At 37.7% G+C, this 21,545-nt stretch overlaps 4 protein-coding genes and 1 long non-coding RNA gene across 5 annotated transcripts in view; all 5 read right to left on the bottom strand.

The window, feature by feature from the left end:
- The window catches only part of chrng (cholinergic receptor, nicotinic, gamma), a 9,879-nt gene extending 5,210 nt beyond the window's left edge, over positions 1 to 4,669 (bottom strand). The window contains exons 1-10 of the mRNA XM_016492094.1: positions 4,567 to 4,669; positions 3,502 to 3,638; positions 3,369 to 3,413; positions 3,158 to 3,279; positions 2,746 to 2,901; positions 2,548 to 2,645; positions 1,325 to 1,525; positions 883 to 997; positions 619 to 733; positions 252 to 498 (exon numbers count right to left, since the gene is read on the bottom strand). Of these exons, the coding sequence (XP_016347580.1) occupies positions 252 to 498; positions 619 to 733; positions 883 to 997; positions 1,325 to 1,525; positions 2,548 to 2,645; positions 2,746 to 2,901; positions 3,158 to 3,279; positions 3,369 to 3,413; positions 3,502 to 3,638; positions 4,567 to 4,630 (1,300 nt within the window). The 5' untranslated portion in view covers positions 4,631 to 4,669. The remainder of the gene's footprint in view (positions 1 to 251; positions 499 to 618; positions 734 to 882; positions 998 to 1,324; positions 1,526 to 2,547; positions 2,646 to 2,745; positions 2,902 to 3,157; positions 3,280 to 3,368; positions 3,414 to 3,501; positions 3,639 to 4,566) is intronic.
- Positions 4,670 to 7,899: 3,230 nt separating this feature from the next.
- LOC107692867 (uncharacterized) lies at positions 7,900 to 11,387 on the bottom strand (the record flags this gene model as incomplete). Its single annotated transcript, XM_016492072.1, has 7 exons — positions 7,900 to 8,352; positions 9,018 to 9,124; positions 9,278 to 9,340; positions 9,741 to 10,164; positions 10,291 to 10,442; positions 10,592 to 10,759; positions 11,351 to 11,387. Coding segments are annotated over 7 exons (1,125 nt in total), but the record flags the coding sequence as incomplete, so codon positions are not given.
- A 38-nt stretch (positions 11,388 to 11,425) lies between these two features.
- Positions 11,426 to 12,010, bottom strand: LOC107692910 (uncharacterized). Its single transcript, XR_001634691.1, has 3 exons — positions 11,928 to 12,010; positions 11,662 to 11,804; positions 11,426 to 11,529 (listed from the first exon to the last, which is right to left on the bottom strand). It is a non-coding gene; the product is annotated as an uncharacterized LOC107692910 (long non-coding RNA).
- A 67-nt stretch (positions 12,011 to 12,077) lies between these two features.
- LOC107692866 (coagulation factor VII-like) lies at positions 12,078 to 15,478 on the bottom strand. The gene is made up of 5 exons (XM_016492071.1): positions 15,323 to 15,478; positions 13,333 to 13,491; positions 12,999 to 13,253; positions 12,595 to 12,784; positions 12,078 to 12,231 (listed from the first exon to the last, which is right to left on the bottom strand). The coding sequence occupies exons 1-5, from the start codon at positions 15,420 to 15,422 to the stop codon at positions 12,078 to 12,080; spliced, it is 858 nt and encodes a 285-aa protein (XP_016347557.1). The 5' UTR covers positions 15,423 to 15,478.
- Positions 15,479 to 15,483: 5 nt separating this feature from the next.
- LOC107692865 (solute carrier family 2, facilitated glucose transporter member 4-like) lies at positions 15,484 to 20,219 on the bottom strand. Its single transcript, XM_016492070.1, has 4 exons — positions 20,031 to 20,219; positions 19,744 to 19,924; positions 18,193 to 18,255; positions 15,484 to 15,635 (listed from the first exon to the last, which is right to left on the bottom strand). Exons 1-4 carry the CDS (start codon positions 20,217 to 20,219, stop codon positions 15,484 to 15,486), a joined length of 585 nt encoding a protein of 194 aa, XP_016347556.1.
- Positions 20,220 to 21,545: the final 1,326 nt, after the last annotated feature.

Genomic DNA, 21,545 nt, shown 5'->3' with positions numbered 1-21,545 from the left:
CTTTTTTCTCAATGTTGAAAATTGCTTAATGTTTTTGTGGAAACTGAGATAAATTTTTAGGATACAAAAGAAGAGCATTTTTTTTTTAATATTTACTTTAAAAACTTTTCTAACCCTATAAATGTATGTACTGTTACTTTTAATCAATTTAATGCATCCTTTCTGAACAAAACTAAAAAAATAAAAAATTCTTACCAACCCCAAACTTTTGAATAGTAGTGTATATAATTTGTTCATAATTGCTAACTCACGTATTTTCTCTAAAGTGTTCTTCAGCAGCCCCTTTCTCTTCTTCAGTCGACTGAACATCAGCTCTGAGCGTGCTGTTCTGAACATGTATTCATCAGCCTTTGCTATTAATCCCAAAGAGCTTCGTCTCCTGCGGCGAAGCGGAGTGCCGTTGCCAAGGGCAAACATTTTAAATTCCCCTTCCTCCTGCTCAGGTGTCCAGCGCTGCATTGTCATCCTCAGCAGTCGAGGAAGGATGTTCAGCAAGACCTGAGTACCCCGAAAATGGAGGGAAAAGCGATTATAGCTTCATGTATAATAATAACTTTTTCATTATGTCCTCATGAATTGGACAAAAAGCATAAAGATGGTTAGATAGTTCTGTTGTACCTTTCTGATGGTGTTGCTCATGGGGTGGGTGTTTGGAGTTCGCAGAGAAACGTTCAACACCACCACACAGTTCATCACAGTTATTGTGGTCACCGACATCACAAACATCAGATACCTGCAAAGAACACAGATTTTTCTAGAAAATGTGTGCTAAAACAGACAATAGTGTATATAAACTGTTTTATCTTATGTTGCACACATTGAATACAAGTTGATCAGAAACTGCTGAAAAGGTGTGATGAGTGAATAAAAGCACAGACTCACTTTCCGATGAGAGGAACAGCTTGGGAAGTTTCTGGAACTTTCTTGGCAATAAGGAACAGGAAGACAGTCTGACCGAGCAGGATTGCAATGGTCATAGTACATTTCTGTCCTCCAGCTGTTATAAACAAACAATTAATTCAACATACCGATCACAAACATGCTGATGAACTGAATGATAACGTCTCTTGATTTGTTAGGTTAAAGTCTTACTGTAAAAGTTATTAATTCACTTCATTTTGATTATCATGAAGCAAATGAGTTCATGTTTATCATGGATAAAGCCATCTGCTATTGTCCCGCTGGTCAATGGCTCTTGATGACATTACCAGCCACACTTCATGTTTAATTTCTTCACAAAAAAAACCTTCTACATTTGTAAGAACTTGTTGAAATAGCAAGCCATGCATTGTAACATCTGTTAGGATCCACTATGGAGTCTGACCTTTGGCCGGCAGGAAGTAGACGAGCAACCCAAGGGATGAGAAGAGGACACAGGGCACGATGATATTGATGATGTAGAACAGGGGTTTCCTCTGGATGATGAGGAAGAAGATGATCTCCTGGTACTCCAACTCATCTGGGCTGTATCGCTTGTTCACAACCTTCTTAGCAGGGCGGTGCTTAATAATCCATTCCCCATTCTCTGACCAATCAGGGCACAGGACAAAATGCATGTTAATGAGTAAAATGATCATTAGTGGTGTCGACTGAGGCAACCATTACTCTAAGGGATAAGGATATGAACAAAACCATCTTACAATATTAAACTTCATCCTAAACTTTTTGTATAATTAATGGATAAAACTTCAGATTGTGAGACTTGCTGAGTTGAGATGTGATATTACTTTTTATGCAATTGTATTTATAATGGGTCAAAAACCCCATAAACTCTGTAAACCAGTTTAAGGGTGTATATGGGTTTATAAACCAGTTTAATTTTTTTTTTTTACCCATTATAAATACAATTACATAAAAAGTAATGGCACATCTCTACTTAGCAAGCATCACAATTTGAGGTTTTATCCATAAATTATACAAAATGATTCACATGCCAAAGAATATCCAGAATTCAGACATTAATTTTTTTCTGGGGTTTGGAAGTTAAAATGTGACATTACTTTAATTGTATATTTGTTTGTATTGTATGATAAAATTGCCAAAAAGAAACAAACAAACAAAACTTAGTAACCACCTAGAGAACTGTTGCAACCACCCAAAACAACACACGACTTTATGGTAAAACAAGTCAAGTAAAATTTATTTTTATATCGCTTATCAGCTTTACAGAAAATCGTGATGCTAATGTTTATAGTATATTAATATCTTAATGCCTTATAGTCGCATATATAAGGGCAATAGTATAGTTGAGATATGAGATATGCTATAGTATATATCACCCTACATGAGTATACCCAACTTTATATAAAGAGCTGGGTGATAATATAGTTACATTTTGTCACAAAAAAAAAAAGGCTTATAGTACATACATGACGCAACACGTCTGGCATGGATAGCCAGTTGACTGTAATTTTAGTTAATATGTTTACTAAGATTTGCAGGACTTTCATTTACAACAGTTAAACATGGTTTTACAATTTGAATAACACGCAACAACTAAATTTTACTTGATGTCAAAAAAATAAAGTGCTATAGGTGGTTTAGTACCAGTAAAAGCTTCTGGATCAATCTCAATCCACTCCATAGTGACGTTATCCTCGTCTGACAGCATCAGTTTGATTTCATTGGCATTGTACGTCTCCGACCTGCCAAAACAATCAGAATGAAAGCCAGAATAAAGCTACTTGTCCTGTTTCTATGTATTTCCACCACTCAACACTGTCAAGACAGACGGATCAGCCGTACCTGAACACCATGCTGCAGTTCTGCCAGTCAAAAGGGAAGTAGTTGACTTTGATGCCACAGGAGCTTTGGTAGATGGCAGGGGGCAACCAGACCACGCTACCGTCAGGATCTATCAGAGCGTTAGTGTAGAGCGCCACCTCGAAACGCCCATCCACACTTCACACACACACACACACACACACAAACAGGTATTTACAGGTCACATTTGATGGACTAAAATGCTCAGAATTGCAAATATGTTTCAGACTAGTTACTTTCATAATAAAAAACTACAACAAAGTTGAAGATACAGTGAGATGATGATGATGATGAAGATGGATTTTTACGGCAACTTTTTTAGTGTTTATTCTGTGTTTCTGCCTTTTAGATAATCTGCAAAATCAAATCAATCTTTAATAATTCAGTCTCTCACTTGTTCTCCAGGCCAATGTCGGGCAGCCAGATAGCTTTAGAGGGAAGACGCATACGTGTTATGTTCTCAAAGACCTCAAACCCTGTCCTGTTGGCCCAGCGGAGACGATAATCGTGCCATTTCTGGAAAGAGAGAGAGAGAAAGAAAGGTATTTTGCTCTGAAATCACTGCTTATTTTACTGTACATATACAGAGATGTGATTAATCTTACCATCTCAATCCAAACGCAGGTGCTGAGGGTCTCTTCTTTCTCATTCTGAACATGAAAAAAAGGATGACAAACCATAGAGTCACATATTTCACATAGATTTACCTTGTGTATACACACACATGCGGAGCTTTACCAGAGAAATTAGGTTGGTGAGGGTCATCTTGATCTTCACATCAGTGATGTCACCATGGTTCTCCATATGTCGTATGTTCTTGTTGTATCCCACCATTAGATCTCTGTGTAGAGATCCTTCTAGATTACAGATCACATCTGAAACACACAGCATGTCAATCTAATCCTTCATCAAAAAAAGTTATTGTACCTTCACTCAAAAAATAACTTGTTAATTTAATTTAATTTAAGGATAACTTTTCCACACAATTAGTTAAGGTCATTTGAAAAACATGTTTTGTTGAATATCATTACAAACAACAACAGCTTTGAATGTTCACTGTAAAAAATGATTGCTGCAATTAGTACAGACATGTGAAGACCCAAAAATTATGTCACGAATGCACTAAAAATCTTGCATTTAATTCATTTCCATAAAATTGAAGTCAGTTCTGTGAAAAGTGCAGTTTGTGGATTTTCCAGTGGATTTTCAGCTTTTAATTACATGTTTTCAGTTTTGGTCTTGCACCAGTTGGAGATGTTTTGGATGTACGTATTTCCCCCCTCTTCTATTATGTAATGTAATGAAATTCATATATGTATTAAGCGTGACTTATGTGTCCAAATACCAATTGGGCCCACTGCATTGAATCCTATAGGGTTCAACATTCTGTGTTATGATTCTGTGTTTTTTTGTTTCTTTGTTCTTCCAAATTATTTTTCAGAATAGTCTTCTTGCTGACCTTTAGTCTTGGTTGGTCTGTGTACACACACATTATATCTTTACAATTAAAACAATCTCTTTATTACTAAAGCAGATATATATTTATGTAATTATGTAATGCTCATGTAAATCAACAAAGATTTATTTCACACCCACTTTGACAGTTCAGCATGCTGACACTCAGTTCTCTAGCTTTAACACTTCACAAAGGCAGAGTGTGAACATGTAAAGACCAGTGGTGCCATAAAGAATTTGTCCGCTAGAACGAACCCATGCTGAACCACTGAAAACTTCACAAGGTCATAATCCATGCCACTTTGTGCATCACAAGCCCTCAGAACTCAGAAGAACACGCCATATTACCTGAGAATGAGAGTGATAGAAGGGTCCATAACCAGACGGTTTTTGTGGAAGAGATCAGATCCATGTCTAATATCCTCAGAGCAGCATTAGTGAAGAAGGGCTCTCCAGCTGAGGGAAACACAGTTGTTTAGAAATGGGAAGGGTTACAGGAAAAATAGGTGTGGTTCCAAACTTGAATCCTCATTGTTATTTTCAGAATGCCCACACAGTCTGTACCCATACAGTTCCTCACATTTTCAGCTGTCACTATACACACACACACACACACACACACATATCGAAGACCTCAAAGAGAGGTCACTGGAACTAGTTGTTTTCTCGGTTACACTTTACTTGAAGGGGTGTGCATAAGACTGACATGACACCTTCATAATCATGACATGACACCTACATAATCATGACATGACACATGTCATGAATATGAAGGTTTTTTATGCATGTTTATGACAACTGTCATTAAGTGTCATTCGCTCAGTTATGTAATTTTTAATGCAAAGATGACATTGTTTGAGATGTCTTTGTTGTGGGCTATGGTTAGGGGTAAGGGTAGGGGTATGGTTAGGTCAAATACTGCCATATTTGCATTAAAAATGACATAACTGAGCGAATGACACTTAATGACAGTTGTCATAAACATGCATAAAACCTCCTTCATATTCATGACATGTGTCATGTCATGATTATGAAGGTGTCATGTCAGTCTTATGCACACCCCTTCAAGTAAAGTGTTACCGTTTTCTCTCTGTCTGTTTTTTCTCTGATGTCAAGCAGAAAGATAAGGTTACAGTATTTCCCACAAGTCTGTGCACAGATGGTGTCCCAGGCATGATTTGTGGAAGGATGTGTGTCATCAGCTGTCATGTGTTCATCTCTGTCTAACGATTGTCATCTGGGGTGACAAAGAGGGTCATAACACCATAAATTCCTATAAATTCCTTCATTTACAAATTGGGTTGGTTTAGCTTTCAATTAGGATCTTAAGGGGTTAGTGGAGTTTTAAGCATGTTTTATGCATGAATAGACAGTTTTCTGGAATTTTTGAGTGTTTGAGCAGAGCTGTGAGCTGTACTATGGGTCAACGGGTGCTAATGGGGATCATATCCTCTAGTGTATTATTTTAAGCCTAATGGCATCTCTGAGGCATACATTTCTGACAGCTGCATTTAGTCTAATCTATGTTTTAGGATGTCTTGGAGATACATCAAATGAGAAACCTTGATACTTATCCATTTTTTCCCAAAAAGGTCTGACAAAAAAACTGTTGAAAATGCAGTCATTGTCTTTTTTAGGGGAATAAACTGGTTTTGTATGAGTCATTTAATCATTCACTCAGCTGAATCATTAAAAAACACTTATTCGTTCAAGAAACATCACTGCTTTATGTTACTTGGGGACACGAAAAAGCTGCTTCTGCTTTGGATGTTTTTAGAACTTTTTTTTTTTACAGAACTGTTGTATAAAAGCAATTTCAGCTGCTGGTGAAAATCAGAATGGCTATAAATGCCTCATAAACTGGTTCACCTCGTGTCCAGTGTAAAGGAACAGATCAAACAAACAAATATAAAAACAGACAGACAGATAGTCAGACAGAGAGATAGACTAACAAATGAACAAACAATCTGGATGGATGGACGGATGGATAGACAGATAGTCAGACAGACAGACTAACGAATGAACGAAAGATCCGGATTGATGGATGGATGCTTTAATCAACATACTTTGTTGTTGAATAAACATGAATTTCATGTTTAATGCTGTCAGAGTAAATGTAACAAGGGATCATAATATCTGATCATAGCAGAGAGCTCAGAAATATCATGTGTTGCCACCCTGCACCTCTACAATCCTTTACCGATGAGTGTTGGGGTTTATTTTTAACACTTTGGAATTTTGGAATGAAGGATTCTAGACTGGTTGTTTGTTTGAGGATCAGAGATACAGGGCTTATTAATACAAAATCATTCCATATAATTCCATTAGAATAGAATAGAATAGAATAGAATAGAATAGAATAGAATAGAATACTTCGTACTGGTACTACTTGTTGATTGAGATTGCCAAGAGATGGATTAAAATGGAATTCTAAACTAAAGTATGAGAGGAGCAAGTTCATTCAATCCTGTCAATCATTACGCAACAGCTGTTTGCATCACTACTGTGTGTGACAGTTCTTCTGGCATCCACCACCCCATCTCATGCATTATTTCTGGCCATTCATAATTCCAGTGGGGCTTTTAGTGCTTAAATTGAGTCTTGAATCAATCATACTCAAGGAATTATATAAACATGCAAAGCCATGAAACTACAGTTGATTGGCACTGAAAGTGAATTTACATTATTCTGAATAAATCACTAAAGCATGCTTCTTATGGGGAACATACTGGGTGGAACAGACAATGAGCTGCAACTGCCAACTATCAAGTACTAATGCAGCATGGCATTTCTCAGTGTTCCTTTAGGATCCTCCAGAATCTTTTAATGCTCATTCTGAAGCCCAGAGGATTGTCATCAGCTCCAAATAAAGAATCAGAATGACGTTTGTTAGTAATGCAGGGACACCTGTCGCGGAACAGCACAATTAGCACAGTTCCCGTATGCTAAAACACCTCAGAAATTAAATCTGAGCCAAACAAAAAAGTCCCCCTGAGTTTCCAGCGCTGCTTTCTGCTGACAGAGATGTTCAGCTGCCATGAACTGACATGATCATAGCAAGTGCAGGTTCAGTGGGGGTAAACAAGCCTTTAAATAAGGTGATTTGTCACAGCAATTTCTTCCCTTTCCCATCTAATAAATCTGAAATAGAAATGTTACATAATAGTTAGTGGTAGTGTAAGGATAAATATAACAGTAGAAAAAGACAGGAATTAAATATTGGAATGGTATGAAATACATGCCTGGAAAAAAGGAGAAAGGGATAAAAGAAAAAAGGGAAAGGAGGAGAAGAAGAAGCAGCAGCAAAAAGGAGAAAACGAAGGAATAAAGGGGAAAAAGAAAAAGGGGAAGAGGAACAAAAGAAAGGAAGAGGGAGGTAGGTTAAAATAAAAGCTCAATTTGAATAAAATATATTGTAGCTCATATATTACAATGCCCAGATACTTTTTTTTCCATATGCGTGTTTGGTTCTTTTTTTGTATAAGAATTTTGTCATTGTGTGTTTTTAAAAAGAAAGAAAGAAAGAAATACCTGACAAGCTCTTAAATATAAAGACAAAATTAATTTAAATAGTTAAATCTTTAACTCCATTTAATTTTCTCTTTTTTAATGATTTGTTTTCATATAAAAAATACAAAGTAATACAAATAAATATATAACAAACATCAAATATAATGCAGCTCAGACAGGAGGATCAACCTCTGTCCCTGTGAAATAAGTTAAATCGGGGTGTACATATTGTCACGTCAGTCCAGTCTCTGTACACAGTGACCGACTGAGACCCTTCATCCTCCAGAAAAGTGTCAGCTGTCCTGTGATGACTCTAGAAAGAAGGTCTCATCCAATCATTTCCATAGCAGCAGGTGATGTCACATTAGAAGGTTTAGGATGTAATAACACTCAATGTCACGGATGCCATTTCAGCTCAAATATGATTTCAGCAGCGTATATGAGTGTGTTTTATGATTTGAGAGCATCAATGGTGACGGCAATGATGCGTGGCATGCTGCGATAGAACGCTTCATTCTCCAAACCCACCAAGCTGTAAAAGGTCAAAGGTCGCCCACCAACAGTGGCCTTGATCCGTGATTGGTACAAACCACGTTCATTCTTAGAATTCAGGTCAACCAGCACCTGAGATGATGAACACACTCAATGAGATATATACAGAATTAAAATACAACACAAAAATAACACCACACAAACATAACATACATTACAAATATGTGGGGTAAGTAGTTTTTTTTTTAAGAAATTGATAAATTTTTTTCAACAAAGATGCATTAAATTGATCAAAAGTGAAGGTACTGTGAAAGGCATTTATAATGTTTTGATATTTTTTTTTATTCTCTTGAACTTCAGATTCATCAAAGAACCCTGAAATATCTAAATATTAAGCAGCACAGCTGTTTTCAACATTGATAATAAGAATAAATGTTACTTGAGCAGCAAATCAGCATTAGAATGATTTTTTGAAGGATATATGACACTGAAGACTGGATTAATGGCTGGTGAAAATTCAGCTTTGCCATTACAAGAATAAATTACATTAAAATGCACTAAAATAGAAAAGTTATTTTAAACTGCCATATTATATTTCAGAATATTACTTTTTAAACTGTATTTTTAATCAAATAAATGTGAGCATAAGAGACTACTTTCAAAATTACAAAAACGTACAGACCGAAAACCTCTGTAAATATGTACTTGCATGATCTGTCTGTCTGTCTGTCAAAACATGTACATAAGTATCATGTTTTTTACTTGCAAATGAACTTCTACAACACACACAGACTCACCTCCTGGAAGATCATGTTTATGTTGTTAGATGGAACAGCCAGGATCCAGTTGTACATCACTTTGGTGTTGCTGACCAGCTGAGCTGATTCAGTTACTCCAGAGCAAACTACAAAACACAAAGAACAAAGCCTTGAAACACACCGCCTTTAAAAACAGTAAATACAACTCATATTCCTTAAAATAAATGTAATACTAACCTCATATTCCTTTTCAAATCATATGACTGGATAGAAACGCTAAATCAAACGAGAAATTGTACCTTTGTCATTGGCTCCTCGTATCTGTCGCTTGTGTAGATCTCTCTTTCTCCTCCACAGGAGCTCTGAAACAAATATTAGTCTATTAGTCTGGACATTCATGGTTTCACATCATTCTGCAATACTACTACTACTACCACCTCTAATAGTTGTTGTTGTTGTTGTTATTTTATAAATTAAACACAAGTATTTAATAATAATAGTAATAGTAATAATTATGAATAATAATAATAATAATAGTAATAATAAAATATCATATAAAATAACATTGAAGCTAAAATTGAAGTTTGTATTTTTGTTCATTCATTTTCATTCATTCATTCCTTTAAAATATATATTATTTGAGTTCTACAGTGGTCTAAACAGTCATTGTTGTAGGCTAAGAAAATTATAGTTATTGCAAAAAAGTTTCCTGTTATTGTTTCTCAATATTCTGCTACTCAGTTTCCCAGTATTAACACTTACTTTTGAAGAGTGGCTGTTGAAGCAGGGGCATCTGGGTAGGGACAGAGTCAGAAGGTTCCAGGGTCTTGAGTTTCAGTGGTTGGGTGGAAGGTTCCACGGATCTGGATGTTGTATCCATATGATCCTGAGATCCTGCTGTCATCACCGGACGTCCTGTGACAGTTCCTGTGCCGCTTCCTCTCAGAGCTTTATATATCACAGCAGTCCAAATGTCAGCTGACAATACAGACTCCCTAGATTTGGCACTGTTATCCTGTTGTTGTTTTCCAGTGGTGGGAATGCTGAAATCCCTTTGAAACAGTTGGTGGTCCAATTCTGGTATAACAGGAATGCGCAGTGAGTCTAACTTGGAACGCAGGGCAGCAATGGAGGAGAGCAGTGATCCGTCAAGCTGCTGAAGAGGTGCTTTTTCACTGTCCTCATCCTGAAAATTTCATCAAATCACCATCAGTCTTAATTTATTAAGTAATGTCTGTCTTCTTAAACAGAAATGTAGTGAACATGCTGCTCCATCATATGTAAAACCTTAGTTTAAATTAGACAAGTTTACCGGTGTGAAGAGTTGTTGCTCCTGAGACAGTTCCTGTGAGTTCTTTAGTTCTTTGTGTTGATCCAGATCTTCAGCAATGCGTGTAAGATAGCTCTCCCAGTCGTCCACCAGAGGGCCCACTTGCTGGAATAGTGCTGGCTGGCCTACCTGCTCTTTGAGAATAATATGTTGTTTAGAAGAATAACAATATGGAGAATGATACAGCTGCTGAAAAATATTACATTCTGGAAAGCATTGTACATCCTCTCCTGAGCCCTTATTGGCTGTACAAGTATAGTGCAGAAAGGTTTAATGGCTCTACCTGTTTCAAGTGCACTTCTGCGTCTTCGTGTTATATGAGCAGAGCTGTACACATTCTCCACCAACTGAGGTAGAGTCTGAGTGAAGAAGGTCAGATCAACTTTATCTCTGATACAGTCATCGGCCCTCTGAAGCAAGTCCAGCAGAGTCTGCAGAAAGGAATGCAACTCTGTAGAGAGAAAGATAGCAGACAGTAAGAAAGGCAATACATGGAGGGAAGGTAAATATATTTTAAAATATATTAAAATTTCACTATATTACTGTTTTTACTGTATTTTTGATCAAAGTACACTGCGAGTCAAGTTTGGACATACAGTGCGTAACTAAATTTATGATCTTAAAATTTAATTTAAGCCTTTTATTTAGGATAAAAAAAATGCTTGAAATAGGTTGTGTAGAATAAATTGTGCCTATATACACATTTCTTTAAAAACTAGTTTAAATTCATTACATGATTTGAATTTCATAAAACTGAGCGAGCCTACAAGTGCCCAACATACATGTGAACTCCTTCAATGCAGTATAAAAAGCATCCCAGAATGCACTTTGTTAAGGTGCAGAGCTTGTCAAGATGACTAAATAATTCACATATTTCCATTGGTGTTATTTCATAGTTTGATGACTTTACTATTATTCTAAAATCTGGAAAATAGTAATAATAAAAAATGAGTATGCACATCCAAACTAGCACTTAACATTAGGTTAATTCTGTTTAAATATGTAATTCGAATTTTTGATTTCAACTGTCTGGATAACTTACGGCACTTCTTAAACCGGCTTTGGCATTTGTCCTGTGACCCAATCAGAGAACGCGGTGACCCGAGTGTAAACGCCAGGCTTTCCCCTCTCCCCACAGCCATCCCCCCAAGAGGTGACGCCAAACAGCTGAAACCGTCCCGATAAACGGTCCTGGAAGATCAACGGCCCTCCAGAATCACCCTGTACACATGCAAAGAGACAGATTCAAGTCAGGTGATTGTAAAGCAGCTGTAGTGTTTATAAAGCATATGTGATGTTTCTTCGTCAGGTGTGGGGTTCATAATGCAAGCTAGTATGACAATGTGGAGATACCTGGCATGAGTCAATGCCTCCAGACAGGTACCCAGCGCAGAACATGGTGTTTGTGAGCAGCTCCTTCCCCAGTGCACTGAGACAGGTGGTCTGAGACATCAGTGGCACTTTCGCCTCCATCACCACATCTGCCGAGGGTCCGTCTACACACATACAGAGAATCAAGACAAACATGAATAAGCAAACACTTCACAGCATTTTAAGCAAATATTGTGTGATATTATTGGGCTCTTTTTCTAAAATATGTGTTATGCAGATTCTCTTACCCTCATACAGAGAGCCCCAGCCGGCCACCAAACAGGGAGTACCAGCCGGTGGATCGAGGTCAGAGGGCAAGCAGACAGGTGTGACCCGTTCAGACAGATGTGTGTGTGTGTGTGTGTGTATGTATGTATATATATACAGTATATGGTAAATTAACAAGTGGAATATTGGAATGGTTGCGTTTTTGATGTGTTTACCTTCGGATGAGTGATGATGCGATTGACTTTCATGATCTGCTCATCAGGGTCAGTTTTTGTGCGGTCAAACTCTCCCACTACTGCGGTCCAGTAACTCTCACTGCGGCTCCTAATTGGGGGAGATCAATTTGAGACGTTCACAAAACATTTGGGTACATTCACAAATAAAGCAACAAGACACAGCACAATATATAATCCTTTTCAGAAAATGGTGAGAACAGCAATATGATAAAAGACAGTGCTGTGGTTCATTATTTTTTAATGTTATGGCACATTTAATCACTGTCACAAGTGTGTGTTGTTCTGGTATTTTACAACAGCTTCAAATGTTGCTCATTCAAAAATCCATCTGAGCAAAATAATCTCATGTTCTCAGTACCAATACAAATAGCAAGATTTTCAAGTGAAAAGGCAACAAGGTATCCCATTTCACATTAAATGTAATTATGTAGATATGTATTTGTGCTTTTACCCAGCAAAGCAGTGGGCGGCAGTGAGGACCCAAGAGCTGTCAACCAGCACGCCCCCACACATCAGAGCCCCATCCAGCCGAAGGTTCACCAGCCATGGCCAGCTGCCCAGAGGGGCAGGAGATCCCCCCATGATACGAGAGTGAGGCTGTGTCAGGTTTTGCGATACAGAGAACCGCTGGCCACACACAGCTACATAAGGGAAGTTACATCAATAAATAGAACTCTTGCAGTAAAGTGATCCATTTCAAAGCTGAAATTACATTAAAAGGGACATTGACAATCATAGTCAAGGTTTATTTTCGATTACATTTTTTTATTTTAATTATGAAGATTATGTAAGATTATGTTTATATGAAAGTTCTGAGTATGTTTACATAACATTTTTTGTGTTATTTTGTTTTACCTTGTGCTGTGGTCTGTGTGGCCGGCTCCAGGTTCTGCATGGTGTTGAGCAGACTGCACTGCAGGACACGAGCGCTGCAGCTCTCTCCCATGACTCTGACGCACAGGTCTTTGTTCACCTGTGCAGGTGTGCAACGGCGTTTGTAGAAGCCACAGGCCTGACTCAGCAACCAACTCCTCTCTCCTTCATCAGCTTCCTCCTGAGCGCCAGAGATGACCTGACAACTCGGCTCTGACTGTGTGTCCTCTGGAGAAGCTATGGAATTACCACCATCAGCATCCGTCTTTAAAGTCAAAGAGTCCTAGTTATAAAGCATTTGTTCATTCAAGCTTACCACAAGCGCCTTTTCGCTGTCCACAGTCCTGAAACAGACAGGGCACACACCCTCTGCAGCCTGCTTCAGCCTTGTTGCGCTCCGATACGGCAGCATCTACGGCAGACAGAGCGCGGGACAGAGCGGCCTCCATCACTACTGTTCCTCTATCAGACAGAGCTGCAGAGAGAAGCAGAAAGAGATGTAAGCAAAAGTGAATAGATGCCTCAAAACAACCAACACAAAGCAAATCTAAAGAAAACATTAAAAGTAGGTATAAAGAAGAAATATGAGACGTTTAACCTCAGTGGAGCAGAAAATTGTGCTGACTTGGTGTTTATGTGAATTAGAGAAGACATAGGTTTGTCATACAAATTTAATATTTTTGTTTCAACAATAAAAATGGTCAGAAATGCAAACAAATACAAAAACTACAAGACAGAGACCCAGCTAACAAAAATATGTTCTAAGAATGTTTGCTAAAGTTACCATTAAGCTTCTGAATGTTCTCTGAACGTTCAAAATGTCCAGTTTTTAAAAATGTTTTAAAAAGTTTCTCTTGGTAATGCAAACGTTAAGAAAACATTAAGGGAATATTCAATTTTATCATTTTGCAAACATTAAGGTAATGTTACTTTTGAATGTTCTCTGAACAATTCATGAATTCCATGAAATATGTATAAAGTTTTTGTCGTTAAATAATATTTAGAGAACATTATTAAAGACCAGATAACTTTTTTAATTAGCATTACTGGAGAGAACCTTGCAGAAACGTTAGCCAAAGCTCTGAGAATGTTCCCTGTTAGGTGGGGAGAAAACCAACATTTGCACAGAAAACAAACAGTCTGAATAGATTTCTTCAGCGAAACAAAATCCATGACTGGCTGTGATAATACTACATTTATATATAAAAAAATATATGAATGCAGTATTTTATCAGTCATGGTTTTTCCATGAGGACAAGTGAGCAAACTCATGCTCAGAGCAGTGCTAAAGACACCAAAGTTCAAACACACCGATCCACATTCAGCCGTGTGCTCTTCTCTATCTCCCAGAGAGCGAGAGAGACTTCAAAGCTGATTGAGATCTTAATTAACGGCCTGAACTATGGCCTCTGTGGTGAGTGACTACGCTAAACTCCTGAACACAGTCTCACTGTGATGGCACACAGAGTCGAGCACTGATTCTTACCAACAAAAATAATGTTTTATTGAAAAACATATGGAGTCTATATTGAAAATACTTCATATTTATACAGATCTGAGATCTTATATCTCAAAGAAAAGAGATCACTTTAAAACTATATCAAAAGATTATGCAAATCATATTTACATTTATTTAGCAGATGCTTTTATTTAAAAAAAAAACAGAGCTAAAGAATGCTACAAAACATGCAAATTATTCTAAACAGACAGAAATATTATTAATGTTAGAATATAAAGTTTCAAGTTGACCAGAAAGTACAGTCTAGTACAGTGAAGAAGCATGACTCTGCTTTAGATGGAAGAATCTGTATGATGTATAAATGTAAATGTTTTTCGAATATAACATACGCTTATTTAATAACAGTCAAAAAGTTTATTCTTAGAGAAACAGTTTGTGGAAAATAATAATACTGTCAGATTATTAAGAGTTAAAGCAAGCTGTTGGAGCTCTGACATCAATGTTCACCATCATTGGAAAGGCTGTTCATATTTTGGTTGCAAGTACGATTTTTTTTTTTTTTTGTGAAATTCTACTTTTGCAACAAGTTTATTGAAAAGAAAACAGCTAAGCTTAACAATTAGGTTAATTTTAGACATCACAGTGAGTTTGCATCTTCTGCATCTACACTCATCTGCATCTAGCTGTCAATAGGGCAGTCACTAAGGTACAAAAGCTAAAAGGTACACTTTGTACCCTGTTTACCCCTAAATGGTACATATTAGTAGCTTTTGAAAGGGTACCACCCCAGTGACAGTTTTGTACCTTTAATGTAGAAGCAGCCAAAACGTCCGAATACCTGGCCTACCTTTAAGTGCGCTCTGTGGCATTCTGTACACCTCTCTCAACGGTGGCGCCCCACCACACCAGCCAATCACCATCAACAGCAACAGTGACATCACACCCATGATTCCACTTCACCTGTCCACAGGTGAGTCTTCCAATAGAAAAACGAATTTTCTAACAGCTTCAAGAAGTTCCACTTTTCAAAAACACAGGCACACGGACACAACGCAGCTTCTTTTGCATCAAGGCACCTGTGCCGCACAAGTGTCTCCCACCTCCTGGCTGGCTTAGCTTTCTCCCACACTCCCTCTCAGAGGATGTGTTAGTGACAGAAGCTGATGGAACAATGGAAAAGCATGCAACAGCCCTGCAGATATATGCAAGAGCACTGGACCTCTCTCTGAAGGGGTGGGCATCAGGGCCAATGCACTCCCAGTTGAATTCATTAAGACGATGAGAGCAAATCACGAGGAACTTGCCAAGGCTGGAAACGTTCTGTGGTGAGAGAAAAAGAGGGAAAGAGAAAGAGAGCTGGATGGGTAGGGGGCGGGTTGTTTGAATTCATTAACGTTGGAGGGAGAGAAAGAGAGAGGGTGCGTCTGTCATTCAGCCAATCTCTGAATGAGAGCATTGTGCTCCTCCCTGAGAGTTCAAAGCGAGCGAATGTGGCGATCACAGGCACGCCGACCTCCTTGATCACTTTCACGCTTTTATGTGCTCCATTAAAATATTGTCAGTTCAGATCATTGCATCTTTCTCAGCTCAGCATAGCCTCATTGCATAAAAACATACAACATTAAAAAACAACAGCTCATCATTTGTTTACTCGTTACTGGCCGAGGGTTCGTAGAAAAGTTTGTGTTATGCGTCCTAATTTGTTGGACAGTCACAGAAGTTGCTTTCCCAATCTTTTTCCAAAAACTTTTTCAGTGACATTTAAAAAAGCAAATTGAAGTTCAATGTTAAAATCAAATTGGTCCTTTCGCAATAGTTGAGAGACAAAATCAAATCAATCAAATGCTGAGCTCTGCATTCATAACACTATGACTAAATCATGACTAAATCATGTAAATGTAAGTCTAAGAGCTCTTGTTGTTTTCATGGGAAATGATTGACAACTTTATATTTGGATGAAAGCGATTACTTGACATCCATTTGATTGGGCTGCATAATAAATGCAAAACAATAAATAAAAAATAAGCATATTATTTGTTAATCAGTACAATAAACTGTTCCCTTATAATAATTAATAGATGGATAGTTTACATTTTTTAAATTAGAAATGTAAACAATCATCAGACAATAGTTTTTGCCAGTAGTTCGCAACCTTTTTGACTCCTAGGCCCCCCAACAATATTCACACGTCCCATGACTTTTCCAGTTTTACATGATTTACTGGGTAAGGATTTAAAAAAATAATAATTTTACTCACAATTTCTACTTGACAAAATATTTTAATAGCTAGACAAATGTATATCCATTATAAAAAATATTATAAAGATTTTATTAATTTACATGACTTCTCCAGGTCTAGAAATCACACTTTTTTTTATTACTATCTCACTTATCCAGGTTTTTCAAGTGGAAATCCTGGCTCTTCATAGAGAGACAGGGTACCACCCCAGTGACAGTTTTGTACCTTTAATGTAGAAGCAGCCTGGCTCTGCACATTTTAGAGTGGCCTTTTATTGTGGTCAGCCTAAGGCACACCTGCGCAATAATCATGCTGTCTAATCAGCATCTTGATATGCCACACCTGTGAGGTGGATGGATTACCTCGGCAAAGGAGAAGTGCTCACTAACACAGATTTAGACAGATTTGTGAACAATATTTGAGAGAAATAGGCCTTTTGTGTACATAGAAAAAGTCTTAGATCTTTGAGTTCAGCTCATGAAAAATGGGGGCAAAAACAAAAGTGTTGCGTTTATAATTTTGTTCAGTGTAAGTGTGTCAAGTGCGAGATGAGCAAAGTGAGGCTTAGCGGCCTGATTCATGAAATAATGACACATGACAATTGAATGACTGTTCTTCCCTCAAATAAGGCGGGACGTGGAAATCAGGGCAAAGTGAAACATAAAGGAGCGAATGCACAGCCAGAGATGCTCTTCAATTCATCAGAGCTAATGAACGATAATTTTAAGCTGTCACATGGTATCAGGTTCGTAGCGTCTCTTTGAAGTGGACTCATGACAGGCTTTGTGACAAAGTGTGCAGAGAGTCCAACTAAAGTCCAAGACAGGAACAATGTGTAATGTACGTGTGCTGAGTCTGCAGTCAGGATGAGAGACCCAAATTGGAGTTATCTTTGAGCCAACTGAGCAACCGAATACAGTGAGGGCACGCGGAGCAGCAGGCTACTTTCAAAGTGCTTCACACAAGGCCTACAGTATGTATGTGTGTAGCGACTGAGAGAGAAAGACCTCCTTTGAAATACAGCGGCACATGAGACAGAAAGTTTGGGTGCTTGTCAGAAGACAGAAACAAGCCAACATCTAAAAGTCATCACATTCTGAGCAATATTTAAGGGTTATCCTGGTGAATAATGTTTTAAAATATTGATAAAAAAATAGAAAAAAGTAAACAGATCAAAAGACAGACTTCAAGAGCAAGAGTCTCCCTATCTTGCATTCTCCTCCTTTTTTGGCATGCAGAATAAAAACAGGAGCCGACAGTTTGTTCCAGGCATTCTATGTGGCCCCTGCACAATGGTTTTGCCATCCTACTGCCAACTGAAGCACTGAGGGATGGCATGGGAAAAAAAAACAAAAAAACAACAAACAGGCGGCTGGTCTCCATTCATCTTTTGCCCCATTCCCTCCCTTTGCCCTGCTGCTCTCTTTGATGTTTCCTGATTAATCTGCCCTCCGCTCCCTTCAGTGTATCTTGTCCACTTTGTGGTGCTCCGCCACTCTCCTCCACGAACAAGATGCTGATCACAGCACTAAAGGCAAAAGCTGGATTCAAGGAAAAGTTCAGGAATGAGCATGTGAGCATACTTTCAGATCGGATTCTACAGTGTTTGGTTAGAAAAAGACAGTGTGACCAGAAAGACTAACGATTACAAACAACTTCATTTTATGTTCTGGGTTCATTCTGCATTAATTAATTAATTAATTTAAAAAGACAAACAAAAATCATGTCTAAAGTAATGCACTTACAGTAAAGTGGAAGCCTATGAGGCAATGGATTAGGTGAATTTTTGTGTGAAATGTGAATTTTTGTTAAAGCAATAATATAAAAAAAAAGAAAGTGCATTTGAGTTGTCTAAGTTGTCTAAACACATCCTTTTAGTAGTAAGACAACTGTTATAATAATGTGAAAATCAGGGTAAAATTTGCTTGAAACTGTCCCTAAACAGGATTCTTACATCCCATTCTGGTTTCACAGCCTATTTAAGGGCAGAATTTACCAGATTTACATGTCAAAATATTGGATTAAAACCGCACAGACAAAATTTTATCACAAAAGTGTAGTGTTAAAAAGTATAACATTTAAATTTCACATCTATATTTGCGAAAAAGAGTATATTTTTTAATAGTCTCATTCAAATATCAGACATTAGAAGTATCACGAGTTATGTAATCAGATTACTTTTTCAAGTAACTAGTAAAGTTTTAATTTACAAGAAAATATCTGAGTTACTTTTTCAAATAAGTAAAGCCAGTTACTGTGTTTTCCCATTTATTGTCTGACAGCTCTCCTGTCCCCATGTTGAGAGAAATCAGGAGTAAGTGCAGAGGCGTTGTGTGCGCTGTGTAAACATGATGCTTACTGTAGTTCTAGACTAAATGTGAACGTGCATTTACTCATCTCACTTGCACAAAAACCTGCAATAATTCAATGTTAAATAACACAAATATCCTTTATGTATAAAATCCCATTGCATTTCCTTCAGCCTGAGGCTTATTCATTTCACTTTTAGTGTGAAAGCACTTTACATTTGCCAAAATATAACTTTTTTTTATATTAAAAACAAACAAACAAGCCCGGCCTATAAGAAAAAGTAACGCAAAAGTAACATATTAACACATTACATAAAAGGTAACACAATTAGTTACTTTTTTAGGGAGTAACGCAATACTGTAATGCATAATTTTTAAAAGTAACTTTCCCCAACACTGTTAACGACATAACATCTCGTTTTTATAAGAAAAGATGTCGCTTTAACGAGAAAACATCTCGTTTTAACGAGAAAATATGTCGTTAAAACGACATGACATATCTCGTTATTACGACATAATTGAGTGGAAAAAATGTGTGTGGCAGCAATGCGTCACTGTACGTCTGAGTAGTAATGTTTTGTTTTTGGTATCCATCCCATTTTTCTCTCCTAGCCTCAAGAACGGCCAGTTGTGGTCATTCTGGCTCCCCTTTCACCATCTCTCTTGCTCTCAAGCCTCAGTTCTCTGTCCCATCAGAACCTAGGTAGTCCCGTTCTGTACTGTGCTTCCCCTGATCCATGTGAAGGTCCATGTCCATCATGTTTTGTGGATGACGGTGGAAGGTGGCTGAGATCTGGTCAAAAGTTTTGCCTCGCGTTTCAGGAACTCGGAAGAAGGTGAAGACCAGAAAGAAAAGGAGGAGCAAAGCGAAGATGAGAAAAACGTATGGACCACACAGGTTCTGCAGTAAGGAGAGATTGAATGTAATGGCGTTATAGCACGTTTTGATGCCATAAGTAGGTAAGTAAACCATTGCTAGCGAAAGAAGTTGTTTCCTGTACACTTACAGCAACATACTGGAAGCCCATGCCAATGAGGAAGTTGGCAGTCCAGTTGGAGCAGCCTGCTACTGCCATGGCTGCTGGTCTGGGACCTTGTGAGAAGAGTTCAGCCACAAAGAACCAAGGGATAGGTCCTGGCCCCACTTCAAAGAAGCCAACAAAACCAAAAATGGCCATCATGCTAAGGTAGCTCATTGATGGCACAGTCTTACTGTAGTTCTAGACTAAATGTGAACGTGCATTTACTCATCTCACTTGCACAAAAACAGATTCAGTATTCCTCAAAATGAATGAAAACTGTGAAATGCAAACTCAGAATATGACGCAATCCTGCAATAATTAAATATGTTAAATAACACAAATATCCTTTATGCATTTAATCCCATTTTAGTAACCATACTAATAAGTAAAAATAACTTTAGGTAAACATCACATTTGTGTTTCATTGCTGAACTAAGAGTGTTGAACTTTCTTCTCCTGTGTCCTATTCTTCATGCAATCTAGAAGGGCAGCACAGCTAAAAGGTTTGTTTGAGCGTGAATTTACATTTTCTTTAGCCCGAGGCTTATTCATTTCACCTTTGGCATGAAACGGCTTATACATTCGCCAAAAATAGAACTTTTTATATCAAAAACAAACAAGCAAGCTCAGCTCAGATGAGAAAATGTAACGCAAAAGTAATGTAAGTAACGTAATTATTTACTTTTTAGGGAGTAAGGCAATATTGTAATGCATTACTTTTAAAAGTAACTTTCCTCAACACTGGTGGTAACTAACAGCATGTATTTAACCTTGAACATTTCTTTGAAAGAAATAATGGTACTGGTACCCCAAAGTCATCTGTGAGACAACAGCTCAGGCTAATCACAGAAGACAACATTGTCTTTATGCAGTTAAGCTCTACAGTAGTTGGGGGTGTGAGTTTAATCTATCACAGACTGCTACTCACTGTCTCATTCTGCTGTAAGGACGAGCTTCACGTGTGTCTTTGGTTGAGCCCTGGATCAGTGAAACTACTCATGTCATCACAGCCATGGGGTCTGATGCACAATTGGAGCCAATGAGAGGGCAACTTGAGTGTGTGCGAGAAATTGTCGGCTTTTTCAAAATTACAGGGGCCAACAGAGGGAGGTTACATAAAGACATGGCACACTAAAACAAAAACTACACCTAAACAAACCCTTCACAACAAAAAAAAAAAAACCTGCGCAACCATAATGTTGAATAACACGCAGGTATTGTGCACTAGTTATGAAACCATTTGTCTCTATTGTCTGGTGCTGAGAACAATTGAAAAGTGGGTCAGTGGGCTGAAAAAAACATCAACATGTCCTAACATTTCAGTTTGAGCAATTTTTTTCCCAGAGAGTATTTTCTGCGTGACATGCATGACCCCCATTGGCTCATTTACCAAACTCTTTCAAAACACAACCTTAGTGATGAAGACATTTGTTTGTATTAGATGATTGATTAAAAGAGTCATACTTTATCTTATATTTTTATTAATTATTTTTTTCCCTA

This window comes from Sinocyclocheilus anshuiensis, unplaced genomic scaffold (genome assembly GCF_001515605.1).
Source record: "Sinocyclocheilus anshuiensis isolate Anshui unplaced genomic scaffold, SAMN03320099.WGS_v1.1 scaffold1155, whole genome shotgun sequence".
NCBI lineage: Eukaryota > Metazoa > Chordata > Actinopteri > Cypriniformes > Cyprinidae > Sinocyclocheilus > Sinocyclocheilus anshuiensis.
This window is presented reverse-complemented; position numbering and strand designations above follow the sequence as displayed.